The sequence below is a fragment of the Eleutherodactylus coqui genome, chromosome 9 (genome assembly GCF_035609145.1).
Source record: "Eleutherodactylus coqui strain aEleCoq1 chromosome 9, aEleCoq1.hap1, whole genome shotgun sequence".
In the NCBI taxonomy this organism is placed as follows: domain Eukaryota; kingdom Metazoa; phylum Chordata; class Amphibia; order Anura; family Eleutherodactylidae; genus Eleutherodactylus; species Eleutherodactylus coqui.
In genome coordinates this window covers 60,071,627-60,088,331 of record NC_089845.1, presented here as the reverse complement: position 1 = coordinate 60,088,331, position 16,705 = coordinate 60,071,627, and the positions used below count along the sequence as shown (strand labels likewise).

Below are 16,705 nucleotides of genomic sequence, written 5' to 3'. Positions count from 1 at the left end.
TTCAGGCACTACACAGTGCTCATTAAAATTACTGAAATAATGTGTGGATGTGTCAGGTCCTCCAGAGAGAGATGGTTTTTGGAATTGCTCTCTACTCTGGTTAATAAAGGATGATCTTTCAAGGAAGGGTCCCGAATGAAGAGTAATCATTAGTCTCTCTATACAATATATATTGTATTAAGTGGTGCCATTAAAATACAACTCATTCTGCAAAAAACAAGTCATGTGGATGGAAAAATATAAACAATATACCTCTTGGGAGGCAGAGATGAGAAAATAGAAATGGAGAAATTAAAAATGGCTGCAGTGGGGAGCGGTTCCATGCTTTCTTCTTATTAATGACCTATCTTCAGGACCAGTGCCATTCACTGACTGTAAATGAACAAAAACGGTGCTCTAAAACTTATCTATTAGGTAAGCAAGAGATTCCCACCAGGGGTGGTTGTGGAAACGGCACAACACACTGATGTGCCTATTAGGTGTGCCCTTCTCTGCACTGGAATGATGCAGAACACCTCCGTGCAAAGTGGAAAAGAAGGAAGAACCACGTGGAACGGACATGGTGTTTAAGAATGCAGAAGAGAAGCCACAGTGTAGAGAAGCAAAAGTTTATTAACAGGACATTTCCTGGTTCTTCCTTCTTATTCACTGACCGCGCCCGGTTTGTGCAGACTGGTGGTCCTACCGTACCTTGTGATGGTAGCAAGCAATGAAGATGATTGTCTTCTGGTTCTTCCTTCTTATTCACTGACTGCACCTGGTTTGTGCAGACTGGTGGCCCTACCGTGCCTTGTGATGGTAGCAAGCAATGAAGATGATTGTCTTCTGGTTCTTCCTTCTTATTCACTGACTGCACCTGGTTTGTGCAGACTGGTGGCCCTACCGTGCCTTGTGATGGTAGCAAGCAATGAAGATGATTGTCTTCTGGTTCTTCCTTCTTATTCACTGACTGCACTTGGTTTGTGCGGACTGGTGGCCCTACCGTACCTTGTGACGGTAGCAAGCAGGGAAAATGATTGTCTTTTGGTTCTTCCTTCTTATTCACTGACTGCACCTGGTTTCTGCAGGCTGGTGGCCCTACCGTACCTTGTGATGGTAGCAAGCAGTGAAGATGATTGTCTTCTGGTTCTTCCTTCTTATTCACTGACTGCACCTGGTTTCTGCGGACTGGTGGCCCTACCGTACCTTGTGATGGTAGCAAGCAGTGAAGATGATTGTCTTCTGGTTCTTCCTTCTTATTCACTGACTGCACTTGGTTTGTGCAGACTGGTGGCCCTGCCGTACCTTGTGACGGTAGCAAGCAGGGAAAATGATTGTCTTCTGGTTCTTCCTTCTTATTCACTGACTGCACTTGGTTTGTGTGGACTGGTGGCCCTACCGTACCTTGTGATGGTAGCAAGCAGGGAAAATGATTGTCTTCTGGTTCTTCCTTCTTATTCACTGACTGCACCTGGTTTGTGTGGACTGGTGGCCCTACCGTACCTTGTGACGGTAGCAAGCAGTGAAGACGATTGTTGCCTGGTTCTTCCTTCTTATTCACTGACTGCACCTGGTTTCTGCAGACTGGTGGCCCTACCGTACCTTGTGACGGTAGCAAGCAGTGAAGACGATTGTTGCCTGGTTCTTCCTTCTTATTCACTGACTGCACCTGTTTTGTGTGGACTGGTGGCTGTATCTATCGTAACTTGTGATGGTAGCAAGCAGTGAAGATGATTGTCTTCTGGTTCTTCCTTCTTATTCACTGACTGCATCCAGTTTGTGCAGACTGGTGGCCTTACCGTACCTTGTGATGGTAGCAAGCAGTGAAAACGATTGTCTCCTGGCTCTTTCTTCTTATTCACTGACTTCACCTGGTTTGTGCGGACTGGTGGCCCTACCGTACCTTGTGATGGTAGCAAGCAGTGAGGATGATTGTGCCCCAGTTGTGTGGATTTTCTCAAAGAATAGAAACAATGTCAGCATCTCCACTGGCAATTTTATTGATCCTAAAACAGCATACAAAGAAGTGCAACAGTGTAGCTTCTCAGAGCCTTTTTCAACAATACAAATTGATCAAAAGTACTTCCCTATAAACCTATCCAAACCTCCTCTCTCAGGGCTAAAACACCAGTCAACAAGCAGTAATCAAAAACAATGAAAAACACCTTATGTGCAACTAATCAAAGTGTATAAAACCTGTTGACACCAATACAACGATACTTGTTAGATGGGCTGCCAGCCTTCAGATCCACGCTCCCTCGGCATTCCCATATCCTCATTGGACCTGTGCACAGCTTCAGTCTTCTGCTCATGTCAGTAGGCTTCAGTTTGTTCCACTATGTTCAAAGGTGATGCTCCATTCACAAAATGACTAAAAATAAACAGCACTAATAGGTCCACCACGCACATGCGTATGTATGACCCATCAAATCAGAGGGCCTGTCTTCCTTGCTGTACTTACAATGTCGCTACGGACTGTCTGACACAAAGCGTCATGTTACGATGACACCAAGTGAGTCAACAGCTGGCACGACCTTCAGAGAACAAGCGCCAATGTGCTGCAGCACATAGTGTTCCACCAGGGAATTGACAGTATGCTCCAAATATCTCAAGTTTCGTTTCATATATCTTTATCATGAGCAATCCCCCAACATTAACATAATATATCAGCGGCAGTCTAACATGGATCGCCTGACTCCAAAGCCACATCCTTTCCTATGAAAATACAAGAAAAAGGAACATGTCAATCCCAATAGAGGATTAGTACATGCACACTATACAAGCTATATCATTCAATACTTCAATCAGTGCTAATGCAGGGCTATTACAGTACTTTTGATCAATTCGTATGCTTGAAAAAGGCTCTGAGAAACTGAAACATTGTACTTTGTGTACGCTGTTTTGGGACCAATAAAGCTGCCATTGCAGATGCTGTCATCGTTTCTATATTTTGTGGACTTTTTGCACTGGGGTGGATCAACCCAGTGTGAGATGAACTGCCGCATTTCAGGTTAATAACCAGAAGGAGTGCTTTGGTGCTCTTTCCATTGAGTTGCTTTGGACAAGTGGGTGTGTATGTTGTGATGCTAATAAGGGTGATGGAACAATACCTCTGCAGTGCCACCTAATTGAAGACAGCATTCCTGCAAGTCAATGTTAGACTCTTTATACAAGCTTTGTAACATTGACTGGGAAATAAAAGCCAAGCCAGAATCCATACACAGACAGCTGTTTCTGGGTGTTTGCCCCTCATCAGTGTGCAGTAAGTTTTTGGCTTGGTTAGCGAGTGGCCTGTGATGTGGGTCAGAAACGCTATCTTTTCTCCTAAGGGAGAGCACCTAGACAGTGAGTGAGTGAGGAGACTTATAAGGCTATTCATGCTCCTCTGGGTAATATGCAAATAAGGGAGATTGAATACAAGCCTTGTAACAATGACTGGGAATTAAAAGCCAAGTCTGTAAAGGATTTTGGCTTGGCTTTCCATTTCCTCCTAGGGAAAATTTAGGTCCAGCCTATAGCAGGAGGTTGACCTCCCTTAGGCCTGTTGTGTGACCTGGATGGCTCACTCCTGTAGTATAGCGCACTGAACAGGAGTTGTAGTAGGGCTCTGTGAGGAAGGCATCTCGGGTATTAGATTGGGTGTAGGAGTAACACTCATATTGTTTAACAGACAAAATGGCATGTTGGAAAGGTATATTTTGAGTTGACACTTAACTGTAACAAATTCTAGATATTGGTGAGAAGGCAACACAGTTCTGAGGTCTGTGTAAAGTCTACATTGACCAATATTAAGTTAAAATTCAAATAATCATAGTACTCTTCAATAAATGAACAAAGCTGATGAGCACTACAAACATATAAACAACATGGATGCCTTCTCTATGAGAATAATCCTGATTACCCAACCATACAGATCATCAGAAAGAGAAAGGCAACTTCCAAATTGCATTGTCAAAAATAGATATTTTCATTCCAAAGAAACTGGTGTGATCTTTTCACTAAGCTGAGATGCTTGAAAAAGCCGAAATATTGCAACTGCCTCTATGGAATAAAAAGATCCATTTTTGATACTGCACTTTGGAAGCTGCCTACTATTTCATCTGATGATCTGTTTACTACTGCTCAAGTTATATTCTAGAAGTTTCAAGTATTCTGCATCACCGAGAGTGAATAGCAACTGACAAGCATAATAGCACCACCTGGAGTATATTGTAACCATCACGCTTCTGTGCCTTGCAGGAGAATAATAACCATCAAGCGTTTGTGTGCTGCTGACATGTAAAGAAAGTAAATTCTTCTGTCTAACCAATTCGGTCAGCTCCTGTTTCTTTAAAGAGGAACCCTCAACCACCACCTTACATGCATCTTCCCGTGATTGATGCATTGATTTGCACTTAAATTATTCCCCTGGATTCATCTGTTGTGGAACTTCAAAGATGAACATCCATCACTTGACAAGTTCAGGCCTTAGTCTTCCTGACAAGGACCCTCAGTTACTTCATACATTAAGCATTTCTGAATGCTAAATGTTGGTTTTAATTATTTTCTTATGTAGCCTATTTATGTAGAGCTGATACTAGGAAATAGTCTATATTCTTTATATCATAATCAATATCAAACAATGCAGATAGGAAACGTTTTTGCTCTCACTAATTCTATCTTAGCATAAGCCTTGCATCAGCATATTTTACCATGCAACAATACCAATAATTCACTCTGGTTAAATCATGTTTGGATCCTATTTTTTTTCCATATTCTGTATGAGTATAGAAACGCTATCTTTTCTCCTTAGGGAGAGAGAGTACCTGGACGGTGAGAGAGGAGACTCAAAAGGCCATTCATGCTCCTCTGGGTAATATGCAAATAAGGGAGATGGAATAATACCTCCACAGTGCCACCTATTGGAAGGCAGCATTCATTCAAGCAAAAAGTCAGACTCTTTATACAAGTCTTGTAACAATGACTGGGAATTAAAAGCAAAGCCAGACTCCATGTACAGACAGCTTTTTCAGGGTATTAGCCCTTCATCAGTGTAGAGTAGGAGTTTGGCTTTGCAAGTGAGAGGCCTAGGATGGGGGTCAGAAATGCTATCTTTTCTTCTTAGGGAGAGCACCTAGATGAAGAGAGAGGAGACTCAAATGGCCATGCACACTTCTCTGGGTAATATGCAAATAAGGGAGACGGAATAATACCTCCACAGTGCCACCTATTGGAAGGCAGCATTCCTTCAAGCCAAAGTCAGACTCTTTATACAAGCCTTGTAACAATGACTGTGAATTAAAAGCAAAGCCAGGCTCCATGTACAGGTGGCGCTGTGGAGGTATTATTCCATCTCCCTTATCTGCATAATAAAAGATAGCGTTTCTGACCCCTGTCCTAAGCCTCTCACTAGCAAAGCCAGCTTCCTACTGTACACTAATCAAGGGCAAATACCCTGAAACAGCTGTCTGTACATGGAGTCTGGCTTTGCTTTTAATTCCCAGTCATTGTTACAAGGTTCGTATAAAGAGTCTGACTTTGGCTTGAAGGAATGCTGCCTTCCAATAGGTGGCACTGTGTAGGTATTTTTCCATCTCCCTTATTTGTAGGAGTATATTCATCTCTCTTGATACAAGGGTAGCTGTCTGAAATGTGCCCATACCTGTTCATGAATAGGCTGTGGGGAACAGTACAAAAATGTTGGTCTTGTTTGATGCAGCTGTAGTGTCTATGCATATATTGATAGCTGTTCCACTACCACCCACCAGGGTATTCCTTTTGAGGCAGCTTTCAGGTGTTCTGGTGGGTTGTGTTGGGGAAACCCATACTGAGAGTCTTCTGTGCATTATTTCTTCCTCTTTCTGATCTGAGCAGATGCTGTTTCTCTGCTCATGAGTTTATTTTAGGAAGTTGACTGCTCAAAAAGAGCAAGCAGATGCGTCAATATGTGTGTATAGACTAGAAACATAGAGCAGGGTAAAGTTAACTAGAGTGAACTTGTAATGCACACACAAATGCAAAATGCACCAGTGACATGTAAATAAAACAGGTGTCAAATAGAAGTAGAACTTCTCGGAATCTTATTGACTCCTGTGGAAAGATCAAGTGGTCCCTTTTCTTTAATGTTCAGTACACAGTATGGCCTGTGGCAATATCTGGACAGATTTCATAATAGATTGTAGAAAACAGCCTTTCTTACCGAGGGTACTGTACTTGTGGTATATGTAAAAGTTTGCATAAATAAGGAAAAAAACTTTATTGACTTCTCATAACAGTGATGGAAATTTTGGCAGCTTCTACTGTTCGGCTCAGTACAGCAAGACAAGACGGCTCTTTGACCCCCAAATGGCCCTTCATTTACAACCACAGGCTGTTTGTGAGCGCCTCTCGTCTCTGTGCTCTACTCTTGAGGGTCCACAGAGAAGAGGACAGAACAGTGGACAGTCAGCCCTCTCCCCTTCTTACTTAACCCTTTCCAATCCACCGTCTGACGTCTGAAGACATTCTGATTGAAGGCTGTACAGCTCCAATGTCGGAAGACGTCCGGCAGGGTATTCTTACTGTATATTACTCGCCACTCTGTTATCGGGGGCCTCTCCAGCATGTCACATACCGCAGTACTGGCTCTAGCCAGCAGATGGCGCCATTGTATAGTGGCAGAAAGAGAAAGCCCCCTAGGAAACCCTGAATCCAAAATTGGATTGCAAAGGGTTAATGTAAAGTCTCATTCATGGAGCTATTACTCTACTGTGTACTCTGGAGTCCAAAGCGGCACCTGCTGTCCAAAGTGCCTTCTGGCTCCCAGACAGGACCTGGCTCCTAAAGGAGACGGCCATTCACCGACCCACCATTAGTCCCTGCGTCTTCTCAGGAAGTTGATGATGCCACATCCTAACATGCACTTATCATTCTTTAACTACATTTTCATTCAAGTAAAAAAAAAAAAACTATCATGACCCTTTTGTTTCTTATCAACATAGACATTTATTTGTGTCCGAGGAGAAAGATTGGGGTGTTTGTATCTGTTGACATTTAGCATATCTCTATGTTAATCAGGTGGTTGTGGTGGCAGAGGTGGTATTGAGTGGGTGGACTGAGCGATGGAAACAGAAGGGATGTTGTACAGCTTGCTTCAGATGGCCTTTGCCAGGTTCAGTCATTTCCTGTCCGTCTGCCAAAAAACACAGGCTGATAAATTGACATGAAATGATGAGTGTGGGAACTGTATAGCCTGACAGTGTACAGGACAAGATGACAGCGACACAAGAAGCACCAACTAACAAAGTCTTATCTGGAGATCAGGATTTTGTAGAGAAATTTGCTTCTTCTTTCTTGTCTTGCCCCTCTTTATAACACATAGCTAAAGAAATAACAGTGGAAAACAGAGAGGAGATGAGACGTAACAGCTGAGAGCCGATGTCTATACTCGGAAGTCAAGCTGCTCCCAGCTGCGCTCAGATCCCAGGCCTCGTCACTACATTGTTTGGAAATCTTTAGTTGTTTCCTACTATGGAAGCATACTGGGGGTCATGTTTGAAAATGTTCATCCAACAAAATGGCTAAAATGAGGTTAAAAACATCAAAATACCTCATATAAACTTTTTTATTGCTTTTTCTAAAGATCTGGGACTTTTGGCTTATGTGAGGCACAGCATATGATGTGCAAAGAAAAAAACAACATATTCTTTACGTTAAGAACTAATGTTACCATGTTGAAGTTTGAAGCAGGAAGGTGCAGATGTTGGGAAAAAAACTGATCTCCACAGTTAAAAGGTTTCATACTCATGATTGGTTGCAGTAAATAGGAATGATGGGCGATTATGGAAATTTTCCTGATCTTTATCAGTGACATGGCTACAATTACCGCATAGTCAATGTATCTAAAATTCTTCTCCTGGCATAATTTTTGGTTATTTTCAATTAAAGGAGTTGTACCTAATCTAATATAAAGAAGCCTGCAGGCATTTTCTTGCACCACACTTGGACCCTTTTGTGTGACCTTTGGTGGATGATTTTGGTTTCATTAGATTTGTTACATCCTCACCACTGCCACAATATCAGAAAATTTTAGTTTGATACATTGAGTGACTGTCAGGCAAGGTCAAAGCTACTATGTTAATTCTAGCGGCGCTGTTGTGCTTCAGCCAACAGCGCCGCTAAGAAGAGTCAAGCATTGCTGAATGACGTTCATATCAAGTGCCTACCAGTTTGACTGTTGTCATGTCCCCAAAACGTGGAAGACCAAGCCGTGGACGGTGAACGGTTCAAGCCGAATCCTCGGCTCGACAGTTCTTAAAACATTTACAATGACTTCTCCAAACATTTTATGTTCCGTAGTGAACATCGGGTCAATCTAGTTAGAAAAATATGGCTTCTTTCTCCCCAAAACAGCACCACTCCTGTGCATGGACTGTCTGGTACTGCAGAGTCCAATTCATCAAACAATTCCCCTATATTGTCTCAAAACTCAAGTCTGCTGTCTGTTAACCATTGTTATTCCCTCCTCTCGAATAAGACCCTCTTTAATCCAAGGCTTCCCATTGTTTCTACTGCTTAACAGTATGACATTCACTTCAAGACTAAACTAAAGAGTATTTGTTTTGGTTTAAACATTGTATCTCTGATTTATCATAACATGAAGCATTACATTATGTGTCTACACTGATACATAAACTATTAGATTAATGGTTAAGGTCAGTTTACATAACTATTGCTCCATCCAGATGTTCCATCCAGTGTATTATGTATGATGTATTGGGTTATAGTGCTGTTAATAAGTTGCCCATCAGACTCTTTAGAGAAGGGCCTACTCTGCATATAACTAAATCTGGCTCTGGGTACTATGCACAAACACAGGGCTTTAGATCTCTTGTTTAATCATTATACCGGGTGTGTTTAATACCTTTTTTCTTCTTTTTCTTTTTGCAGTAAATGAGATTATAAGGAATGACTTGTCCAGCAACAATGTCCACGCATAGCTCTGACAATCCTGGACTTTTCACACAGAGACATCTGCCCCCTATCTGCTCTATAGTGAAGACTGGATTGGACTCCCACCTGGCGCTTTCTACATATTATGGAGTTTCTTAGCTTCACTACAGCAGATGTGTTTAGTCTTCAGAAGAATGATCATCTCAAGTAAAGAATATGAAACAAACATTCAATGTATTATACGGAATCTAACTGAAATACTTGACAAAGTTGAGGGCCAGGAACAGCAACTGATTCTTTTGGCACCACTGGATGCCGGCAGTGCCTTAAATGTTCATATTTGTGGCATTAGGACGAATCAAAAAGCTTTCTGTTTGCTACCAAAAGAAGTATTTTCGGTGCAATTGACTTCAAAGCGATTGTTCAGCTTGCTGATTTGGGTGGAAGCAGACTTTATTTGTCAAGAAGAAAAAAAAAAAGGCAAAGATTGGATGTACAATATGTAAAAAAAAAAAGATCCAGCAAACTCGCCTTAATTTCTGCGCCTCAAATAAAAACCACCAATCTGACTCTTTATACTCTATTTAATCCATATAAAGAAATCCATTGGAATAAAAGAATGTTTTGTTCTTAATTTGGAAGCAGGGCACACAAAAGATAAAAGCACAGAACAATCTAATAAACATACATGCGTGTTAAAACATGATTTAATCCCTAGATGATGCCTAATAGTATCAAACATCTGTTCCTGTCATTGACATAACTAGCTCAATTTTAAGGCAGATTGAGTTACATACAAATTAAGCAACGCTCCTCTCTCCTCACCTAGCCAATAATTGAAAGCAGTTATATGAAGCTAGGATGTTGCCCGACATATAATAACATCAGGCATTGTATTCGGTGTTCATCACGCCAAGTGCAGTATATCGTATGCATCATATTGCTCAATCCTGAAAGCAAGCACTTTAGACATAATACAAAAAGTTTGGGTAGAGTAAAAGCAACAAACTAAGTGTAATTTGTACATAGGTGACTATAAGATTGTAAATATTTGTTTGGTTTCACAAAAGCCTTATATCTATAATTCTACAGTAGGGACATGTGTCCCTGCAGCTGTTATTAAACTACAATTCCCAGAATGCCAGATGGCAATGCATGCTCGGAGTGGTAATTCAAAAACAGCTGGACAGCCACAACTTGCCTCAGGCCATATACCGGGAATGTTACCAAAAATGGCTGACAATGCAGTGCTATGTGAACTGTGTCCATATGTGTTAATATCATTTGGAGTATAGTAAAGATATGTAGTATGATCCTGTTCTTTATCTATTGTACCAGTAGCAGCTAAATACTAGTGATACATTTTTACTATCTGTAACCAAACTCTAGCATGGTCTAATTGAGAATACAATGTAACTAATGTTGTGCCTTAGTAATCAATGCCCTCTTCTGGAAAAATGCCTGAATTACAAGCTGATGGAAGGTTACCGGCTTGAAGAAATATAATGCTGTGTATTATGTCTTACTTTTTGAAAGGAAATCTAAAAGCCATATTTAATATTTGCACATTACTGTGATCAATTGAATGGAGAATATGGCTTTCATGTACAAACCGGGCTTTTCATTATTGTAATAACTATCTTTTAACCTTTCATGTGTAATCCAAAAAATGTTTACCCATTATATAGCACTATAAGATTTGCATGATATATGTATAATAGATGACCAAGTAGACAGTTCAGTGCTCAGAGACTCCGTACGCTGGCTATCCCTGAACAGTATCAATAAAGCAATATTATGGAGCCAGGATTGCCGTGTTTTCTCTCTCTGCTTGCCCCCCATTTAGTGCGCTTACATATTCTGCAGTGCTTTAAAGAGATTGTCACCATTCACATCAGCTCTTGCCCCCAATTGGACTCTTCATTTCCTTTCTCACATATACTAGGGGCAATTTTAAAGGAAGTTGATGAAGATATCAGTATATTTGGGAGAGTGGGAGGAAAACCACAAAAACATGGAAAAACAAATTAAAACTTTGTGGAGGTGTTGTTTTTGGTCAGATTGAAACCCAGGACTAAAGTGCTGCAAGGCAACCATGCAGCTCATCTGTACTATTACCAGGTTGGGGGCAACATTTATGGTGGTGATAAATAGAGATGAGCGAGCACGCTCGATAAGGTCAGTTACTCGAGCGAGCCTCGCTCATCTCGAGTAAGTGTCTTTTCCTCCGAGTGTGCTCGGGGGGGGGGCGGCGGGGGTGAGCGGCAGGGTGTAGCGGGGGGAGAGAGAGATATCTCTCCCACTCTCCCCCCGCTCCCCTCCGCTCTCCCCTGTCCCCCGCTGTTCCCCCGAGCACGCTCGGAGGAGAAAGCAGTTACTCGAGATGAGCGAGGTTTGCTCAAGTAACTGACCTTACTGAGCATGCTCGCTCATCTCTAGTGGTGATAAATATACCAAATAGGTCATCCAATTCAACACAGACCAAAAATTAGTCCAAGTGCAATTCTATTGAATGAGTAGAAAGGTGAAAAAAACGAAAGCAAGGGTGGAGCTACCTGAATGGGTGAGTGATTTGGAAAAATTATAGGTAGAGAAACGTGCGGAAGATGTGATTCTTCTCTGTCGTAAAGATGGTAGATTGTAGAAAAGACCTAGTTGTTCGGGTGCAGCCAACCCAATAATAGTCACACTGGCAGGTAAGACTATTCTGACGGATTAGTGAAGAAAAAAAATGTGATGGGTGTAGGCGCAGCTGACCGAAATATGTATTGGTATGTGCATGGTGTACCAGGCAGAGAGGCAGAGCTCTGTCTGGTACACCATGCACATACCAATAGCCAATACAAGGTGTATCCCCAGCTATAACTGAGGAAGGGGCATTGTCCCGAAACGTGTGTCTTTATGCTGGTTTAAAATAAAACGTAGAGGCTGAGCTTACTTTTTGTATTGTACTGAACTTTATATTTCGGTCAGCTGCGCTTACACCCATCACATTTTTTTTCTTCACTAATTCTATTCAATGCAAAGTGAATCAAACCTACCTATAAATGATTCATATGCCCATTTGTAAGGCTAGGTTCACATTGTGGTTAGTGATTATGCTGGATACAACGTTCAAAATGCTCCACCAAATGTATGCCCCAGAAATATGCAACTGTGCCTATACAGTTGTGTATCTGTTATTGACTTTCATTAATAAAATAAGACATACACTTTTTCAATGTACATTGGATTATTAAAGTCTATGGGCATGTTGCTGTATAAATTAAGGTTTTTTTTCCAGTACACACTAAGTAAGCACCACAGAGTCTATTGAGCCTAAAAAAAAGACACATTACCGTCCAGTTCAGCTTACTACCCCCAATGTTGATCCAGAGGAAGGCAAAAAAAAAACCTCCAATTAGGTAGAAGCCAATTTTCCTCATTTTAGGGGAAAAATAAAGTCCTTCCTGACTCCAAACTGGCAATCAGAATAAATCCCTGGATCAACAACCCTTATGAAGTAATCGGTAACTATAACATGTAATATTGTTGAACTCAAGACAGTCATCCAGGCCCCCCTTCGAACTCTTTTTTCTATTAATAACAAATACAATATTACAGTCACTGGGAAAGCCCTGGGGTTTACAAAATATAATAAAGTCCTTCATACAGGGCACAGAAGAAAATGTAAAACGATAGTAAGGAATTGCAAATTTGTCACTTCCTGCTTTAGTCCTGCCTGGCCAGGATTACTAACAGTTGCATTGCTAAACCCATATATAACATAGACTATAAGGACAATTGTCCAACAAAGACCTCTTGGACGCCTTTAGTGAGTTTACCATCACCACATCCTCAGGCAGTAAGTTCCACTGTCTCGCTGCTCTTACAGTAAAGAACCCCCTTCTATGTCGGTGTAGAAACCGTCTTTCCTCTAGATGTAGAGGGCGCCCCCTTGTTACAGTCCTGGGTATAAATAGATGATGAGAGAGATCTCTGTATTATCCCCTAATAGATTTATACATAACTATTTTTCTAAACTAAATATCCCCAATTTTGAAACCTTCTCTGGTTATTGTAGTCCACCCATTCCATTTATTTCTTTAGTTGCCCGTCTTTGAACCCACACAAGGTTTGATATGTCCTTCTTGAGTGCCGGTGCCCAAAACTGTCCACAATATTCCATGTGTGTCTGACCAGTGACTTGTAAAGAGGAAGAACAATGTTCTCGTTATGTGCCCTTCTTTAGACGAGCCCCATGATCCTATTTGCCTTGGCAGCAGATCTAGAACTTCACACTTAGGGTAATATTAAATTACAAATATCCGTTCCACTATCCCTTTTTATAATAGTCCCGCCACCCTCTGAATTTCAGTTAGATCAGATTGTTTAGTTACCTCATTTAAAAGATAAGACAATTATAAACAAATTAAGCTTGTCCAATAAAGATTTATTGATGCACAAGAAAATGTCTTTAAAAATATCCAGTTACTAGAAATAAAGAGATTTCTTATCTGAAAGCACAGCCTGTACTTTCAGAATAGCCTATTAGTGAATATATATCAAAATAGTCAAAGTAACATAGTATGTTAGTCCAGCAAAAAACAGTAAAAAGTTTATTTAAAACTTTGTTGCATCCTATTTATGCAGAATGACTTTTAGTTGAGAGGGCATCACGTTTACTAGTGCTTGGCACGGGTAGTTGAATCCCAAATTTCCTGAATCTTTGCCTTCAATCCACCCTTGATGTGGCATGGATTTTTATGCAGCTCCTGCTTAATCTTTCCCCATAAGGATTCAATTGGCGACAAATCACCGCTGCTTGCAGGCCAGGGCAATGTGTGGATCCCATTTAGAGCCAATCAGGCTTTAATCAACTTAGCCGTGTGACTGGACGCTCGATCGTGCTAGAAAATGAATTCTCCATCATTAGTTTGAAGCTTCGGAAGAGAGGGTAAAATATGTTCGGCCAATATTTTTAGGTACATAGGAGCATTGTTAGTATTTACTATGAAGTGGGCACTGCCAACACCTATCATTGACATGCATGCCCATGAAGTGGGTGGCAGGTGTAGAATATGACACCGTTTCTGGAAAGGCTTCACAATGGTTTGTAACCAAAAACAATAATTTAGTGAATATAATGTATGATAAAGAATAACACAGCAATGACATATAACTGTAGTATTTGGAGACAATACAAACAGTTCATTAACATTCAATGAACACTATATCTCAGTCCATTCCCTACAAATAGCGTGCCCTAAATAATATACATGCAATATAGAATTGTAACAGTCCATAGATGTTTTTTCAGTGGCCTGGGGAAAATAGCTCTGCTGAGACTGTTGGAAAATAAGCGTTTCCTTGGAGGTAATTTAGTCTTCCAGAGACTTCAGTTAACCAAAAGAACTTCACTAGATGAAATATGCAGTCAATGTTCCCTGAACAAATTGTTAGCATTGCATCTGAGGGGAGGCTTTACAATAAGGAAGTCAAAACAATCCAGGTACAGGTGGAGAGCCTAGGTGGCAGTACTCACAATCACACCACTGAAACTCAAGATTGGCTGTCGGTCCATCTACTCCCATTGACAGTCTCTCCTAGTCAGTATTTATAGCTGAACGTTTCTTTGGATGATCAGTAGTTTTCCGTGTCACTCACTTTCCAACAACAGAGGAGCACCACTCCAGACATCCAAGTCAAGCTCTCTCATTCTCATTGGTGTAGAAAAACTCAGCTCTCCAGTACCACTGGGGCTGCTTATTCCTCACAAGGCTCTCTGCCCAAAAACTGCTGCAGCACACAGTCTGGGAACAGCACCCTTCTTTTTTTTACTAAATCCTTCAGCAAATTAAAAGGAAGCTTGTTAGTTCACAGCATTGGAATCAGAGTAATGTGACCTGTCTAAAGGTCCTGTAACTAGATAAACATAATACAACTGCAATATGTATATATATGGTATATACACAATGGCGTTTAACACTTTACAACCACACCATTACAAAAGCTGGAAATTTCACTGTGTTAGGCTGTCTGGGTGAAATGCTTCTTGAGAAGGTCAGATCACTTGTTTGCACTTATCACCAAAGCAAAGATCAAACTTGAACTAGTCACTCAGCTTTGTTGTTCCTTAGATCATGCCGGATATTTCTTTGTTTTGCAGGCTCTTAACAAGTGTTTTTTGCTTTGCCTTGTAGAAGTGAAAACCTAGTCCATGTAGGGCTCTATTGCATGTTATGTTACTTACATTCTCCCGTGTAACGGAATTCTACTCCATTGAAAATGCAGCAATTGAAACTCGCTGATTCTTCTTGACAATTCTGTGTGACACTCTTCTGTCTTGGGCAGAAATCTTTGATGGGCGGCCTGTTTTCTTCCCAACAGCAGTTGAGTACCTTGAATTGTTGAGTGAGGTATATCCAAGGTTTTGGAAATCACTTACTGAGATTTTCCCTTTTTACATAATTTTATAATTGCTTCCCTCAGTTGGTGGTGTATTAGTTTGCCTAATGGCATTTTCAGAAACTATATGTAAAAACTTTGTAACTGCTGCTTAAATACATTGTACTGTATACTTTGCCTGGCCTAAATAGGAAAACAAGGTGCAAAGACACTTAAATTAATTAGCTTTATCAACCAATGCACAAACAATAGTTGGACTATCATGATAGTTTCCTGAGGGCAGATGGACTATTATGTAACATATGTTGATGTTGAAGAACTTGTGTAAAGGCCCATGTAGACACCATGATTATCACTCAAAATTCACTTAAAAGCCGTCTTTTAAGCGATAACCGTTGCGTCTAAACACATGGCCATTGTGCACTGTTCGTTCATCGCTCATTTCTAGCCAGCTGGAGATAAGCGATGAGCCTTATCAACACTGCAGGCTGATATCTCAGTGGGCGGTGCTCATATCATTCTTTCAGCTGTAATCCTACTGGCAGTTCTCAGCGGGACACCAACGGAAAGCCCCCAGAACAATGCAGCTCTTTGCATATTCAAAACAGCTGCATTATTCTCCGAGCTACCGCAGTGGTATTTCTCTCCCCCTGCATAACTCTTAAGTAGCTAATTAGCTACTTAGAGTTATGCAAAGATGATCGCTCAAAACTGTAACTCAAACTATCGCTTGAGCGATTTTTGAGCGATCATTGCTCCGTGTAAATGGGCCTTAACTTTTCTGTAAATCGTATTGTTTGAATTCCGAAACAAGGGGATTATTTATAGTTGAAGAAAATATTAAATTTTGGTAACTGATGGGCATAACCAAACAATTTTGCAATGATTTTGCAAAACATGCATTCAAAACAAACAGTAGCTGGACTACTATTTAAAGGGGTAGTACAAATAGCAAAAATACAAAGAAAGAGCACTCAAGTTGGCATTTCACAAGATTCAATTAATAGTAAAGCTGGCTAAATACAGGTGCATACTCATATATCCAGGAAAGACGGGACAATTTAATAATGCTCACCCCATTATATCCAGGCAGATGTTCTATAATATAATAAAAGTTCATATATATATTTCAACAATCCAATAATAACCATTTTTTTGGTTGTAGTAGATTTATTGTAAACCGAGGCGCTCAGATGCAGAGATTCTCAGTACGTTTCGAGGATAGTTTCCCCTTCATCAGAGAGTGGAATAGATAGCTATGTTATTAATTCAGCAATAAAGCCATACTCTATATATAATGTCAGAAAGATTAAAAATAAATAGCGTGTACTCTGCAATTTCCAATGCTGGCAGTGAAATGAATGGAAGAGCAACACATATGTGTGACCACCGCTTGATTCATGCAGGGACCTTAACCCTATTTTAGGAT

At 40.7% G+C, this 16,705-nt stretch overlaps 1 protein-coding gene across 4 annotated transcripts in view; it reads left to right on the top strand.

Annotated features, from left to right (window-relative positions):
* Nucleotides 1-10,698, top strand: part of NFATC1 (nuclear factor of activated T cells 1) — a 174,390-nt gene extending 163,692 nt beyond the window's left edge. For all 4 annotated transcript variants that reach the window (XM_066579459.1, XM_066579461.1, XM_066579463.1 and 1 more), the window contains one exon: nt 8,887-10,698. In XM_066579459.1, coding sequence (XP_066435556.1) covers nt 8,887-8,936 — 50 coding nt within the window. In that variant the 3' untranslated portion in view covers nt 8,937-10,698. The remainder of the gene's footprint in view (nt 1-8,886) is intronic.
* The last annotated feature ends 6,007 nt before the right edge of the window (nt 10,699-16,705 follow it).